The sequence below is a fragment of the Aspergillus affinis genome (genome assembly GCF_023601865.1).
Source record: "Aspergillus affinis strain CMG 70 chromosome Unknown NODE_143_length_86900_cov_88_302927, whole genome shotgun sequence".
Classification (NCBI taxonomy): Eukaryota; Fungi; Ascomycota; class Eurotiomycetes; order Eurotiales; family Aspergillaceae; genus Aspergillus; species Aspergillus affinis.
The window spans coordinates 70,754-86,896 of record NW_026515924.1 but is presented as its reverse complement, the minus strand read 5'-3'; the positions used below and the strand labels follow the sequence as shown (position 1 = coordinate 86,896).

Below are 16,143 nucleotides of genomic sequence, written 5' to 3'. Positions count from 1 at the left end.
ATCGGTAGTTACCAATTCCGATATCCGGAATAGGAAGGTCTCCTATGTAACTAGCGGTCACATACGGTTGACATATCTCATCAAATGCTGGCTGAGTACTCACTGAACCAGGCCCTGAGTGCCCTCACTAAAGCGGCGACACCCAGAAGAGGAAATTCTTAGTTGTGCTAGAAATTCCGGTACGTATAGGTACATACATATACAAGGACGTAAAACAGATAATACAAAATGACAAGTCCCATAGATTCTAAAAGACAACCAAAAACGAACAAGTCATCGACATGAACAATTCAAGCCTAATGTATCAGTAAAAGGGCAAAGAGATAACCGTGCTCATCCATCTCTCAGCGTAAAACTATAATCCCATGCCGGATCATTGACGGCTGCCGGGCTCAATGCCTGGTCGGGATCTAACCAGGGAGGCTGGTCGGAGCCGGTCGTGCACCCACCGCATTCTTGATCCGTATCATCGCTGTCTTGGTATCTGTCAAAACAGAAATTGAAGTTGGTCATGGATGCGGCCGGGGATGGGTTGAGACCGTCGGTTCCTCCTGGGTCGATACAGGAGTGGTCATAGACCGTTAGATGTTTGCTCGGTGAGACCGGCGTGGGTGTGGCCGATTCCGAGGGAACATCGAGGACTTGAAGTTCTGGCGTCTCTTCTGTGTGCTTTCTTCTAGGTACTGGGCTCTTGGACTCGTTCGCGACCAGGTGTACATAGGATGAACAGTGCAAGTTGGCCACGCCGCCTAGTTGCCGGATTGCAGATGAAAAGCAGTGGTCGACCTGCGAGGCCGACGGCCGACCGACTGGGTCTTTGCTCAGCATACCTCGTGACATGGAAAGCATGGCTCGGACGGCCTGAAACACGGGACTTTTTTGCTTCTTTGCATCCTGGTCCAAGAGTGTGATCCAGGAGGTGACTTGGGCCATGTTTCGATCTAGATGGAACGAGCAATCTGCAACGCCCCCTCCGCGGCCAGCAGTCCGGTTCTTGGCTCCACGGTGGTGTACAAATGAGGATATCTTGCGCTTACATAGATGGGTGAAGATGTCCACGGTGACCGCGCCGAGGGAGAAAATGTCGGAGGCTTTCGGATTGGTCTGGCACGACTGCCAGCTGTGGACTACTGCGGCGTGGGAGTGTGAAAGGGGCAAACTCACCGCACCTAGAGAGGTCTGGTGCGAAGAAGATCCCGAAGAGTTGGACGATGTGATCGAAGGGGTGTAAAAGATAGGTCGTTTCACGGAGGATATGACACGTTTCCGAGCGCTTCCGCCGCTTGATCCAGATGAGGAAGAAGGCCCAAAGGAGAATCGAGATGGAGAGCCTGGCGATACAACCCGGATGGCAGTTCCTTGAGAGAGCATGGATTCTGGCCGCGAGTCTGTGGCTTCATGGTCCGGCGGATACGATTCTTTGCGTATGCCGAAGCTCAACCTGGATGGTCTAGATGACGGCTTGCGAGCCGTGCGTCCACCCGAGGGTAGGGCTGTTCGTGAAGGACCAGTGTCCTGAACTGTAGCGAAGCGAACCCAGCGTTCCGGAGCTCCGTACTGATACGACTCGACATCGTCGATCTTGACCGGAGGCAGCAAAGTGTCCAGGGCCTCGAATTGTCCTAGGAAGATTCTCAAGTCCGCATCGATGAAGATGTTAGATGGTCGAATGCCACCATGCACCTGGTTCTGCGCATGAAACCACGATAATCCATTCGCTAGGCAATGCGGCCAGTTGACGAGAGTCTCTCGACGTCGTTCCTTGGACAAGCGCTTGAATTGTGGAGGTACGTCCGTAAGGAAAGACATCAGAGTGCGTTCGTAAACACCTGAAAACAGAATGCAAACTGTGTTGTCGACAAAGTATGACCCGAATATTGAGTAGACGTGCTCGTGAGAGAGCCTCCTCAGGGAGCGAACCTCTTCTAGGACCTCGTCTTCCTCAAAAAAATGTGGTGGCCCTCCAACCGTGACTTGAGTTCGCAGATACACTCGACACACAGATCCGGCGAGGACCACTCTTTCCACGCCATCTCTCGCCAGGGCCGCACCAGTTCGCAGTAATTCCACGGGGACGCCCTCGTTCTCCGTATACTTGACATGTTCCCCTTCGCCGATGCCTCGCACGACAAACCGCCACTGCGCAAGAAAGAATTTGGAGTCCAACGCTGGATCTTCTGCGTCTGGAGATAGGTGGAGACGATCGACGCTGTGGGCCGCAATAGGCAGATCAGAGTCGTCAAGGGATTCATCTACCAAGGCAAAGATCCGCTCAGGAATTCCGATATCAACGAGGATTAGGAAGAGTCTTCCCGCTTTGGCGAGGATCCAATCGAGATAGGTCTCGCTCGTTAAACCCTCACCCCATGGCAAAGGAGTCACGAGACGATGCAGGATATTGGAGGGCAGATGGTTGAAGATATACTCCGAGCATAGAGTAGCTTGGATTCTATCTTCGGGCCACCAGAGTGACGTTATGACCGACATGGTGCACACATGGCGAACGGGGCCGACTAGAGGAGGGATTTGGCCGAAGGGAAACTATAGTTAATATACTGCTAGAGAGAATAAGGCTGGAGGTACGTTTGTTTCTTCGACAAGACTAGTGTCAAATGGACTAAACAATGCTCTTTGCGGCTGTCAAGAATATTAAATTAGCACTAGGTTGGCATCAAGGATAATCATAATTAAACCAAGAAAGCATAATATAGTGACAATACGGGGGGACTGAACCTACTAGTAGAACAAGGCTTATCTGAATTCCAGCAAGGGATACTGGCTGAATTATTGACAGTCCAATCAATAGTAACGAGGAATTGCAGACAGCCTCTAAGCATCCAGAAGGAGAGGAAATGAAGAGGGGTGGGAGGGAACTAGGCTCTTTCACAGCGCGTCCCACTGTACTCCCACTCCGTAGGACTCGGGTGATTGGCAACGGGCTCGGACTCGCCATGCGAAAGACTCAAGATTGGGTGGTACTGGGTTAGTTTCCATGGCATCGAACGACACTATGGTCGACAGACCAGTCCGAGCATATTATGAGACAGACAGGCTGATAAGCAACCAGGATCTCCATCAGCGTGACAACGGTTCTTCCAGGGAAGCTTCGGGTGAAACCAAACGAAAAGGGATAGACGCGCCGTTAGATCAGTGGGGATTCGAGGCCCAGGTGGATAGATCACATCACTAAAGTAGATGGAGAAGGACGCATCATCGATTGAGAAGGAGAAGGAGAAAGTCCCGATGGAGATAAGCCGGCAACGTGATCAATCACGGGACCCCCGCTCAATTGTTGGATGGAAACCTGGAAGACTGTAGAGATTGAAGCCATGATAGTCATCTGCGTGAATTGTGAATTGTGAATTGTGAATTGTGAATTGTGAATTGTGAATTGTGAATTGTGAGCTATCATTGCTGCAAAGTCTCGAGTCAGGCTGTGTCCATTATTCAACGCTTCATCCAATTCAATTTGCTGTACGGATTAGGGACCCTCCTACCCACGCAATGCCGATCAGAAGAGCCGAGAATCCCCCGAGCACTCTACTCTAGTCAATAATCCGCATTGTATGCAGTGTACTTCTGTCCGAAATCGATAGCTCCTGCAAGCTTATCAGTGACAGGTAGAATGGACGCTATTAGTCACGGCCGAGGAGAGATAAGGATTCAGGACTCCAATAGGTGACCGGCTGTCGCATTGTCCACTACCCAAAGCCCTGGGACCGTGGAGAACGATCGAACTGCAAAGCCCGACCCAGGAATGCTCCTACAGTGTAGGATCAAGCATATGATCGTTCTCTTATCTTGCCTTTCCCCCTCTTCTCGATGCTCTCCGTTCCGCCGGGCAGCCGGGAGGGTGTTCGCCGATGACATGCGAGAGGTATCTAATGAGAACGGGAAACAGGAGGAACTAGAAATGATCATTTCCTAATATGATCGTTGGGGAACAGCTTCCTGTCCATTGATGGTACTAGACCGGACCTACTCGGGGCTTCCCAATTCCGCGCATTCCCCTTCTCTTCAGATTCTCGATAAATATGCCACACCAAGTGGGCACGAAGATCTTGATCCACGGTTCATTGGAAGTGGAACAACCGATCTGCCATGTTTTCTGATCGGTCTCTTCGGTACAAACCCAGGAAGAGCTCAATGATTCATTCGACCCAGGATCTATTGAAGCATTGCGGAAATATTGATCGTAGCCATGGTATTTCATACATGTAGCTTGCATTTAATTAAGCCCCCTTTCTGTCTATCAGTTCTAGTTAGCTGGACCTGATAAGATAAGTTGGGACGTGAATGACTCGCGCTGACGAGGCTGAACAATGTCCTAGTCAATAAGACATGACCTTGTACAGTAGTTCCCTTTTGAAGAGAATCTTGAATTTTTCATGTGGACAATATGATACCTCCCAAGTTTCCTAGAACATACAAACATACTTCATAATCAAACAGATGGGACCCTCGCGTCAGTGACTTTTGTTCATTCCATCCAGGTCATTTTTCATCATGATCACTCATATCCTTCCATATTAAACAAAGGAAAGACGAAGGAACGATCACACAAAACAAAAGAAATCCACCCAAAAGAAGGACCAGCCCTCAAGGCAACCTCCCCTATCCCCTAACCCTACGAAGTAAGGTCGTAGGTATACCTAACCAACTAATACGCCCTCCCCAAAAAAATACAAAACTATATAGTCCCCTGCCTCCTCAACCGCCATCTCAACCGACTACTATCTTTACCTCCTCCATGACTAGAAATCGGAAAAGACTGCCGTCGCTGGTACTCATGGGAACCTGAGCGTCGTCGATCCCACGACTTGCGAAAATGTTGCTGCTCGTCGTCTTGCTGCTTCGCGCGCTGGTAGAGGAATTCTTCATGCGCTTCTTTTTCTTCCGTGAGTGCCTTTATCTAGATTATGGGATTGAGGTGTTAGTTGTTAGGTACTAAGGGTATTGGGTAGGGTTGGGTGATTAATTTCGATTGTATCCTTCTCTTGCTGTTTGATTTTGTTCTTATTCCTTGAATCATTCAAGGAGAGGATAGGAGGGAGAAAAGGAGGGGATATGCCCTCAAAAATAGCAAATCAAACAAAGGAGAAGAGGAGGGGGAGGGGGGAAAGAAAACTCACATAAACCAACCAAACCTCCTGCTCCGAACTCCACGCTTTCTGACACCTCTTCAGCTCGCTCTCCGCGATAGCGAGATCGCGTTCCTGACGCCTCGTCCACCGACACCGATGACTCAATATACTCGCCCAACTGACGACGCGCACCAAACGACTGCTGCTGCCGCTAGCGCCGATACCGATGTCATGCAGGTCCTCGTCGTCGTGCTCGTTCACCGCCATATCGATATCCGAGTCCGAGTCGGAGAAGAGCGAGGGGTCATCGTCACCGACTTTCACGTTGACTACTGTGATGTTTTGGAGTGGGAGAGGGGCTAATTCTGGTTCTGGTGCTGGGGGTGGAATTCCCCACGATAGGTGGTATTCGTCGTGGCAGTGCACGCTGCAGGGGCCGATCTCGACGGATTTACCCTTCCATGGGGACGCGCGGGCGCGTGTTCGTGGGAGGAAGGATAGGCGGAGGAAGTTTTTGAAGGGGTGCATTTTCCTTTCTTTTTTTGGACCTGAGTAGGTAGGTAAGTAGAGTAGAAAGGAAGTGAGGTGAGGCAAGGTAGGTATGTATGTATGTCTGCAACTCAGGTTTGTAATGGAAGAAAGTAGGGCTGGGTTGGGGATATCCCAAGGATTTTCGTCTTCCTTATATACTGGTATCCTAACATCCCCGATCTTCTATTCTCTCAGATATAGATCATTTATTCATTGAACAATCGACTAGCTAACTGACTAATTAACTATTTACCTACCTAGTCCACTAATAACCGTCAGACGCATACATACGCCATACGCCATGCCCACTAAACCTCAGAATGAGGCATCAAGACCGGGTAAGTCCAAGTTAGGCGTCACTGACACTGACACAACTCTAGCCAGAACGTCTTCTACCCATCAATCAGGCCCTCTCACCACCCACTCGCTCTCTGGAATAGGCAAAGTGTCACCCTGCCATGCAGACCTGCTGAGCCCTGTTTGGTCAGTGTTCCGAATGCCTGCAGCTCAGTCGAAACTTCAATGTGACAGTTCCCTTTTGTCTGCCGGAACGGAACCCGAGCATCGGAGCGCAGGTGGGTGGATTCGTGGGTTCGAACCCGGCCTGGACGAATAAGATAGGCACATTATCGGCATCGCATTGTTGTTTTTTTCTTTGCCCATGCCAGCACAAGAGACCGCATCCCTGGTGGGCGAAAACGTGGCGGTAAACCCGGTCTCTTAGGGGCTGCAGTGTCGAGATGTTCGCTGTTTGGGATGAGCGTGGTGGATGTTGCGATTTCGGGTGCGTCTGTAGTCTGGGTTTCTGGAGTTCGCTACAAGAAGTTGACGAAGAGGGAGACCCTACGTAGGAGCGGTCCTGGTCAAATACATCATGGGCTTCCTACGTAGTCAGCGTCGCGAAGCACGAGAGATACTATTCTGGATTGAACCCGGTGAAAACCTGCTAGGAAAGTACCCCTTGGCAAGATTGAGAATCGGGCCGAAAAGAAAATAAAACCCAATGAATAGGTCACATCTGCTGCATGAACCAGTGATGCAGAGGCGGTCCAGTCAAGAATCCTTTGGTATAGACATGAATAATTCCTCGCCGCTGACTCATGAACACCCAATCATCCCTGACACCCAAAAAAAGTAATAATGAAGAACCAAAGGGGAATCATACATCAGATAATAAAGCCAAATTCTATACAATACAACCAGAACAAGAATAGGCGAGACTATGACAGTCGCCAACCCAACCAGCAAGATCCCGTCGATTAGATTCATCAGCCCGTGATGGCCCGAGTACATGGAACACCCCAAAAGAACAAAGCCATCCAAGGTCCGTGCCAAAACAGGACCAGTAGACTCGAGTTTCTTGACAGAAAAAAAACTGGAGTTGAGAAAACCAAGAAAATTCAAAGTGGTGTGTTCGGTCCGATTCATCAGCGCCACGATCTGGCCGCTGTAGCTCTGTTTCTCGAAGACTCTGTGCTCCACTGTCCTTGCATCCCGGCCTTCCTCTCTTTTCGGATCTCTTCGCCAATGATAATGCTGATCAGTCTTCGGTGCACATCGGCTTCCGTCCAGCCGACTTGGCCCGTTCCACCAGCCTGTAAGTCGGCCTTGGCCAGTTCTTGCACGAATCGATCGATAATCGCAAACTGGCGTTCGGTGATAGGGACCCCGTGGACCCCGTCCGATGTCCAGATCCAGTCGCCTACAATGCCAGCCCGCTCAGCAGAGGAGTGGAAGGGAAACCGTTCGGGATACCTTTTTGCTAGGCGATAGAGGCGACGCAGAAACGTGTAGTGATCGTCGGAAAAATACCCAGAAACAGCCAATGGAAGCTGACGTTCGTATGTCTCACCCGTCGTTCCCACGTCCGGAGATGCACGTTCGTGGTCAAGCATCTGGCCAGGGAGAGGCGTGGCAGAGCTGTGCCGGTCAAGGCCTTTCCTAGCAACTTGATGCAACGGCCTTGGCGTTTCTTCCATTTCTTGGTTGTTTCCGGTTTCCCCGTGAACTTCGTCATCAAATCGCGCTGGTTCAACAGGAAGCTCCTCGTCCTCCTCGCTTTCTTCTTCATCCTCCGCTTCCTTGTCTTCGGTTGCTGCTGCTGCTGCTGCCGCCGCCGCGTCTACCTCGTCGACCTCCTCTTGTTCCGGTTCTGGTTCCTCGTCTTCGGAACTCTCTTCACGTACCGGGGGACTAGGTCGCTTTGGTGATCCCCTAATTGGTGCTTTCAGCCATCGAGGCGTGAGACTAGCAATTCTTCGGAACAGGGATGATGCCGGTATTTCAGCGCTAGTGGGTTGGGCGCGCTCCGGAGTGATGCCATGTGTCTCGTGAGCTGACTGCTGCTCGGTTACGGCGGCACTGGGAATGTCTTCATTTCTCTGTTGGTCTCGTTGCGCAAGAGCGAGTTGCCAAGCATTCTCATGTCTTGTGGTTGGGTCAACTTGAAAGGCCTCATCATCAGATAGCCGGGGGCTCGACGCCAAGAAGCCATCCGACTGTAGGTTGTTTTCGGGCACGTACCCTCGGACATCGTCATGTTGGGACGCTTTGGTCGATGGCGAGCTCTGTAGAGGTCTGGATTTGGCAGCGCTCATGGGACTACTAGTTCCGTGATAATAGCGCGAGCGTCTTGGTGTGTACTCTGCGCGTAAAATACCTGAAAGATCGACGTTTTGTTCACGAAGTTGTCTCACTCGCGACTGACCTAAGAAGGGTACCTTGTCCTGTTTGGTGATCCAGTAGTCTGGCGACGACTCGCCTTGCTCCCCTGGAGTATCGTTAAGGCCATTTTCCCACGGACTGGACTCTTTGCCAGCAGCCATGTCATTCTGTTGGTCGTATGTGACAGGTGAACGGTGGGAGTGAGCGCTCTGGTTATGTGCTTCTTGCTGCCAGATGTCTTCATCCTCATCCTCCTCGGAATCATCATGTTGGTACTGCTCTTCATTTTCGTCTCGGTGAGCCAAGTCTGGATATTGAACGTCATCTACACCCTGGTCCTGGATTGGACTTTCATGCTGATACCTATGAAGATGCTGTTCGTCATGTGGATCTTCATACTGGTCTTGATCCGGGTCTTGATATTGACCCTCATTTTGTTCCGGACCTAGATCCAAGTCTCGATGATACCCCTCATCATCATCACCATCGTTCGAATCCGGACCCAGGTCTAGTTCTCGATAATGCTCATAGTCATCTTTATCTTCCCCAAGATCCAGGTCTCGATAATATTGATCGTCCATTACATCCAGGCCTTGGGCAGGGCTCTGAAGGTGATGTGCATGCTGATGTTGCTCCTCATGTAGATCCGGATATTGATCCAGGTCTTCATGATACTGATCGTGGTACTGGTCCTGATCCTGATATTCGTCTTGATACTCGTCGGAATTCTGACGTTGCTGGTAGTCATTGTACTGATCATCGTCGTCAGAGTAATCATCGGCTGGATCTGCAAGGGTTTCAAAAGGAGCAGCCCGGTTGAACTCTGGCTCCTGCTCCTGCTCGACCGAAGGTTCACGTGTATCTTGTTCATCAATACCAGGGCCACTGTCATCGCTGCCGATGACTATGACTTGACTCGTGTTGGCCATTTGAATCTCGCGACTGATAGCCTCCCGCTCCCTCTGCCATTCTTCCATTCGCCGTTTCATCATGGTGCTCGGCGATTTGGTTCTTCTGTTGCTATTTGCCTGCTGGAGTGGAGTCGCAGAGGCGCGTGCAGCATCTCGTCCCTTTTCCCGCGGTGTGTCCGTCATCGGTGATTTCGTAGCCTTCCGAGGTCTGATTGTTTCCAACTCCGCTTGTCTCTTTCTTCTTGCCAGTTCATGCCCGAACCTAAGCGCCCCGCGCAGTTCATGGTGCATTGTGGGATTGAAATTGCTGAAAATGATCTCCATACGTTTTCGGGAGGCGTCCATGTCGGAGACTTGGTCACCCGTGTTTGGGATATGCGGAGTCGCCATAACGTCTGGCGACTCGTATGCATGTCTCATGGTACCTTCCAGTGCTACGCCCAAGCGGATTATTCTGGCCAACCTGGATAACGGGCCTTTCCGGATTGTAGACTTAGGCGCCGACCTTGCAGGTGGTGACACAATCGGCGAGGGGCTCTTGACTGGCTTGGGTTTGGCACTTGAAGACCCTGGCCTATTACTGGGTTGTCGGGAGTGCCTCGTTTTTCGTGGTTCCTTCGATGATTGTCTAGTTCGTGAACTCGAAACACTGCCTGACTCGTCTCTGCTAGTCCTTCGTTGTAGTGACCCGATTGTATCTTGATTCCAAACACGCCTGAGAGCACTTTTGCCTATATTAGAGTCCTCCTTCCCCTCGAGACCATGTTGCTTCGCTGACGGTAACGTATCCAACGATACCATGCTGAACCCTTCACTCTCTATGATCGAGTCGAATTCCCTTCGTTCGTCTGTCGGGTCTTCTGTGTGATGTGATTCGTCTGGTCGCAGGTTGCCGTTCGTGGTCGGGTTGTCCGAGGATGCCGAAGGTGCCGAGTCTCGCTTCTCCTCGTCAACCAAGGATGAAGAGGTCGGAGTAGGGTAAGTGCGTGGTGGCATGGGTGTACGGCCAGCATGTAGAGTGTTATCGGGGGAAATGATATTTCGCTCACGAGAAGGGGATGGCATCTTCGAGGGAGTTGAACCCCAATGGCCACTTCCGTTGGCCATGTACGGTTCATCCGGCGAATCGACATGTGGCGTATCGAATGTCTGCTCAAATCGCACGCGCGGTGAGCTTCGGTTCTCGTGAGCACCCCCAAGATACCCTTGGGTGGGGGTGGGTTTTTCTAATGGAGCGCCAAAATCTTGGACGTCGGGTAGATCATCGTCATCAGAATCAGCGTCTCCGGCCAGGTTCAGGGGACTGAAGCTCCGCTGAGGTTCATAAAAAGGGGCCGCTTGATCAATTTCTTGGACCCTTCGGTCTTCTTGAAAATCCTGCGTTGCTCGGGCTTCCTGGGTATCATGTACATCTTCCATTGGCTCGTCCTGGTCATCGTGTAGTTCCTGAATTCGCTGGTTTTCCTGGGCCTCCTGGATACCAGGCATTCGAGCCTCCTGGGAACCCGTCGCTGCCTCGGTTGCATCCCAGACCGGCGTATTTTTCCTCGGTCGACCACGTTTCCTCTTCTGTCCACTCGCGCCTACCGGGCCCGGCGTGTGTCCGGGGCTGCCGGGGATCGGGGTCGCATCCTGCTCCACGAGGTCCGACTTCCTGGGACGCCCTCTGCGTCTGCGCGGGGTTTCCTCCACAGACGCCTCCTCCCCCTTCAGCGGTATTTTGGTCGTGGTCGTAGTCACGGGACGTAGACGTTTGCGCGGACTGTCAACGGCCATTTCATCGTCGTCCTGCGTTGCCTCCAGCGTTACGCGAATCCTCCACGGGCTGACATTCCCGTCGGTCTGGGCTTTGTCGGGCGAGAACGACATTTGCCCTCCATCTAGTTTCATGGACGGCGAGGCGGGGAGCAGAACATCGTCGAAACGGATTGAGTGGGCGCTGCGACCGCCGGGGGTGAAGCTGGCGCGTGGGCGGGAGCCGGTTCGCGGTGTTTGCAGCAGTTTGAAGTTGGCCGGCGACATGGCGCTCTGGCGGCCGGTGAAGGGCTTGATCGGCGAGGAAATTAGATATTCGGCGTCGCCAGGGGTCCCAAGAATGTCGGGCGAAGAGGCTGAACTGTTACTGTACATCGCGGTATGCGGAGGTCAACCCCCGACCGCGTCTCCCTCGAAGATTGGAGGAAGGTGGTTGAGCAAGCACAGCAAGTGCAATCAAGCGAGTTCGGGCATTCTCCAATGCCAAGAGAGTTCAAATAACAGAGAGCTGCAGTCTACCAAAAAAGGGTACCAAGAAGAAAGATAGTGAGCAGATAGCGGGGAAAGCAAAACAACCTCGCATGCCTAAACAACTCTCCCGATCAGGCAGGCCGACGGGGAGGTGATAAGGTAATGTCGGGAAGATGAATGTTCCGCTCCGTCGTTGTTATCACCGGTCCCGTGATGTACGGAGACGACGAGCGACCAAGTGTGCATCTTCCCCGGATTATCCTGACCTCATGGGTTGTACGGAATATGTACTGTGCTTTGCAGTGTGAACCCTAAAAGTCAACCTGGATTATGAGCTGAGATGAACTGACCATCATTAAGATAAAGCCCAGTGATTGCTCTTGTTCTCGGCATGAACTATATGCTAGATATGACCTAATCCAATGATCCAACGTTCAATGAAGCCCCGAATAACAGTTGATGTTAGATATACAGATTCACCAAGTACTAAGTAGTAAGTACAGTACAGATAATTTCCCCGCTAGAAAATACCTCACGCTGTTGGGAAGTGGTGGCCTGAGAGCGTCACCAACGACGGATGCAGAGCTCCGTGCGGACAGTGACCATAGATTAATACTGGATAAACGGCAATATGGTGCCTGACAAAGGCAACTGGACCATGGAAGTGTCTATGGAAAGGAGAGGCCTCTTTCCTCCCCGCAATCCGGTCTTCCCACCCCCACTGAGAATTGCCCCATCAGGATTAGCGCCATCGCTGGATGCCGCGTGGCTGGACTCCCCAAGTTCCCAACTTTCTTCCCGACCGCGCGATCCTTTGTCCATCACTAGATTCCATTCCTCTCTACGCTGGACTTTCTTCCTTCTCTTAGCCTACTCTCGCCCGCCACTGAGGTCACTTCGGGAATTGGCATTCGGCCCAATTCCTCCTGCACCCTCTCACAGACCTCCTTTCGCTAGTGGCGGACGGGTCCCATTCCCCAACCCCCCGGCCTTAATTCCCCTCATCCCTGAGCTTGTTGTCAGTTACACACGCACTAACTAGGCACCTCGCGGGCTGCGACCTTCCATTACGTCTGTTGGCTCGGATAATTCACTGCCCCCCGTCCAGTCTAAACCCAAGGCCACGGTGATTGTCCGTTGGTTCCTGCGCACTGGTTCCCTCCCCCGCTTGCTGGTCAGGTGGCCGTCATGAGGTAAATAAAAAAATAATAAGATTTTTACTTTGTTTGTATAATATATAAAAGCGTGCTATGCTTCCTTCCTCCGCCGCTCCCAGCCAGGGTTTCTCTCAGCTTGGACGCCGCTTCCGGTCTTTTCTCTGTTCTGCCCGCTTCTTCTCCCCTCGCCTCTTCTACCTCTACTGCTTGGTCTTCCTCTCCATCACTGCTCTCATCGGAGTCAAGATGCATCTGAAAAGCTATCTGCCCGTCGCCCTTCTCGGGGTGCCGGCACTGGCGCAATCCCCGCCCTCATCGGCCGCTTCAGACCCCTTCAAGGTCTACACCATCAGCGCCCAGAACATCACCGCCAAATTGATCCCCTACGGCGCACGTCTGACCTCGCTCCTGGTGCCGGATCGTCATGGCAAATCGCAGGACATTGTCGTGGGCTACGACGATCCCAAGGACTACCTGAAGGACACCGAGACCAACCACACCTTCTTCGGGGCCGTCGTCGGCCGCTACGCCAACCGCATCAGGAACGGCACCTTCGAGGTCGACTCGACCAAGTACCAGATCGCCACCAACGAGAACGGCGGCGCCGACACCCTGCACGGCGGCAAGGTCGGCTACGACGCCCGCAACTGGACCGTCACCTCGCACACCAACACCTCCGTCACCTTCACCCTGTATGATCGCGGCCTGGAAAAGTTCCCCGGCGATGTCATCACCCACGCCGTCTTCGCCGTCGACAGCACCCCGTCCGCCGACAACCCGGCCGGTCTCCCCCAGCTGACGACCAAGCTGATCTCACTGGCCCTCACCGAAACCACCCCCATCATGCTCTCCAACCACATCTACTGGAACCTGAACGCCTTCCAGAAACCCACCATCCTCAACGACACCTTCCTCCAGCTGCCACTCTCCCACCGCCTCATCGGCACCGACGGCATCCTTATCCCCAACGGCACCCTCCTCGGCGTCGACTCCTACAAGGGCAGCCCCGACTTCACGGAGGGGAAGCTCGTCGGCCGCGACATCAAGAACACCGAGGGCCTCTGCGGCGACGACTGCAGCGGCTACGACAACTGCTTCATCGTCGACCGTCCCGCGCAGTCCTCCGCCTCGAACTCCCTGGTGCCCGTGCTGCGCGCCAACTCCTCCGCCACGGGCATCAGCCTCGAGGTCGCCACCAACCAGCAAGCCGTCCAGATCTACTCCTGCAACGGCCAGAACGGCACCATCCCCATTAAGCCGTCGCAGGCGAAGAAGAACAAGGACGCCAAGATCGACGGACCCAAGGGCGTCAACAAGTACGGGTGTCTCGTCATCGAGCCCGAGGGCTGGATCGATGGCATCAATAACCCCGCATGGGGCCAGTTGGGTGATCAGATCTTTTCGCCGCAGAGCGCGCCCGCGGTCAACTGGGCGACGTACAAGTTTGGGACGGTCTGATTCTGATTTCAAGGCTGGATAAATGGACTATTAATCACATCTTCTTTTTTCCATTTCCATTTTCATTTCACGCCGTGTTTTTATTTCTAGCGTTCTCAATTACCTACCTCCATGTACATAGTCGTGGGTTGTCAATAATAGGACTAGCAATTGAGGACTTTTTACTATGATATTTCAATGTGAGTAAATGTAAATTAACGGTAAAGAGTCGGGTATCATTTCTATCATCGGAGCTGTACAACATGGCGAGGGAGGATTCAACCCCAACCAGCCAACGTCCAACTCGACCTATCCCCCCCAGAACGTAACCCAGATCGTCGATCGGCGACATGGCCATGAGATTCCAAGTCTCGGCTCGCTCCAGACAACCCCTGCTGAAGATATTTCTCGCGCTCGATTTCGACCAGACCGCGAACTTTGAGGCTGGAGACGAGACTCGCTCCGGCCCAGGGGCCCAGGGATTCTACCTCGCGCAAGACACCGTGGATTTGCGGTTTCGTGTCCTTGTCCTTGTTGTTTCGACGGATCTTCTGCTCGATGTGGTCGATCTCTTCTTCGTCTTCCACCTCTTCGTCGGGATTCTCGTGGGAGGTGGGGTTTTCCTGGCTAGGGGTTTCGGTTCTGGTGGGTGACAATGGCGGGTGGTTGAGTTGCAGATTTTGCAGCTTTTCGCGCTGCTGTTCGATGACCTTGCCCCGGACCGGACTCCAGCCGTATCGGTCGACGAGGAAGGCAACTTCGTCGAGAACCCGTCGTCGGATTCCCGGGATGTGAGACCCGCCACCGACAAACACAATGCGAGACATACAGGTTCCTCGCGCATCGGGCGGGAGATCCAAGAGTGCATTGTAGACCAGGACCGGAACGGGCTTCTCCTCGTCATCCAGATCACAATCGGCCGCATCCTCTGCGAAGAGGATCTTTTCCACTGGTTCTGCAAACTTGCCGAATGGCACGTCAATGTAATCCGCGCTGGGATTCGACGGCGACGGAATCGACACGGTCTTCTGTTCTATCGGGGTCGTTCCATCCTCGTGGTTTAATGTCTTGGCCACCCTAGGTTTGCACCAGGCAAACCTACTGACCAGTTCCTCGCAGTATTCAAAGTCCACCGAAATCTCATCCGACGCTCCCCCAGCCGACGAAAGACGCGACATCGACCTCCCCGTCTCCTGCAGCAACGCCTTCATCGCTCTCGTGCTCCGTCGCGTCGTGATCTCGCGGTACTCGTACACGCCATTCACGACCGTCTCGCCCCATCCCAGATCGACCACCAGCGCCGAGCGCACTCCGGCCGCCGTCGTGGTCATAACGGGGCTCTGCAGCAGGGTAATACTCGGGAACCGCCACCGACCAAACAGCGTCGACAAGACCGACGAAAGCAACGGATGCGGCATGACAGATGGCAAGACCAGAACCAGCCGGGACGTGCCCGCATCCGTCAACAGGTATTTATTGTACGTCTCGCGAAACATGCGCTCGATCTTATCCTCCACCAGTCCCAGGTCCACAGCGCGGAGATCCATCTTCCACAATTCGTATCGCCCCGTCCACTCATCCGCTGGAATGCCCTGCGGACGCGACCCCTCGGCTTGGTTCCCCTTTACCCAGCCTCTGTAATCGCCTGCGCGCCTGCAGTCTTCGGGTCCGCAGCCCACGACGCACACGGGGGCGCTGTCGCCCTCGAACCCGGCGCGTAACCACCGCGCCCCGAATTCAAAGACGATAGCATCTTCTTCCCCGCGAAACGACGAGCTGGCGGACGAGGTGCTGGCGAAGGAGGAATTGTTGGACCGCAATTGGTGTGACGGCGTCGACGGCCGGCCGGACTGGCTGTGTCGGAAACTCATGGATGATCGTGCGTGAGGATTGGGACGTTGGTCATCGAAATTCGGTGTCGTAAAGGTACTGGTCATATCCTGGGGAAATCAAGCGATCTATTACTTTTTCCCCGGTCTATATCGTGTTGGACCTATGATCAAGAAAACACGGAAGATCGGAGACGGGAGATTGACGGACGGACGGGGTGGGCGGGCAATGCGCGAATATCATAGTGTGATCATGCCGTTCCTCTAGAGCGCTCAGTCAAAGGGGGTAATCAGTACATGCCTG

General features: G+C 53.0%; 5 protein-coding genes across 5 annotated transcripts; 1 reads left to right on the top strand and 4 right to left on the bottom strand.

Annotated features, from left to right (window-relative positions):
• Positions 1-333: 333 nt before the first annotated feature.
• Positions 334-2,487, bottom strand: KD926_002122 (protein kinase domain-containing protein; the record flags this gene model as incomplete). The annotated part of the gene is made up of 1 exon (XM_053093924.1): positions 334-2,487. The coding sequence occupies one exon, from the start codon at positions 2,485-2,487 to the stop codon at positions 334-336; it is 2,154 nt and encodes a 717-aa protein (XP_052951285.1).
• A 2,203-nt stretch (positions 2,488-4,690) lies between these two features.
• On the bottom strand, positions 4,691-5,612 carry KD926_002121 (uncharacterized protein; the record flags this gene model as incomplete). Its single annotated transcript, XM_053093923.1, has 2 exons — positions 4,691-4,912; positions 5,133-5,612. 2 exons carry the CDS (start codon positions 5,610-5,612, stop codon positions 4,691-4,693), a joined length of 702 nt encoding a protein of 233 aa, XP_052951284.1.
• Positions 5,613-7,042: 1,430 nt separating this feature from the next.
• KD926_002120 (putative AT DNA binding protein) lies at positions 7,043-11,320 on the bottom strand (the record flags this gene model as incomplete). Its single annotated transcript, XM_053093922.1, has 1 exon — positions 7,043-11,320. One exon carries the CDS (start codon positions 11,318-11,320, stop codon positions 7,043-7,045), a length of 4,278 nt encoding a protein of 1,425 aa, XP_052951283.1.
• Positions 11,321-12,666: 1,346 nt separating this feature from the next.
• Positions 12,667-14,031, top strand: KD926_002119 (aldose epimerase family protein; the record flags this gene model as incomplete). The annotated part of the gene is made up of 1 exon (XM_053093921.1): positions 12,667-14,031. One exon carries the CDS (start codon positions 12,667-12,669, stop codon positions 14,029-14,031), a length of 1,365 nt encoding a protein of 454 aa, XP_052951282.1.
• Positions 14,032-14,288: 257 nt separating this feature from the next.
• KD926_002118 (putative actin-related protein RO7) lies at positions 14,289-15,947 on the bottom strand (the record flags this gene model as incomplete). Its single annotated transcript, XM_053093920.1, has 1 exon — positions 14,289-15,947. One exon carries the CDS (start codon positions 15,945-15,947, stop codon positions 14,289-14,291), a length of 1,659 nt encoding a protein of 552 aa, XP_052951281.1.
• Between the last annotated feature and the right edge of the window lie 196 nt (positions 15,948-16,143).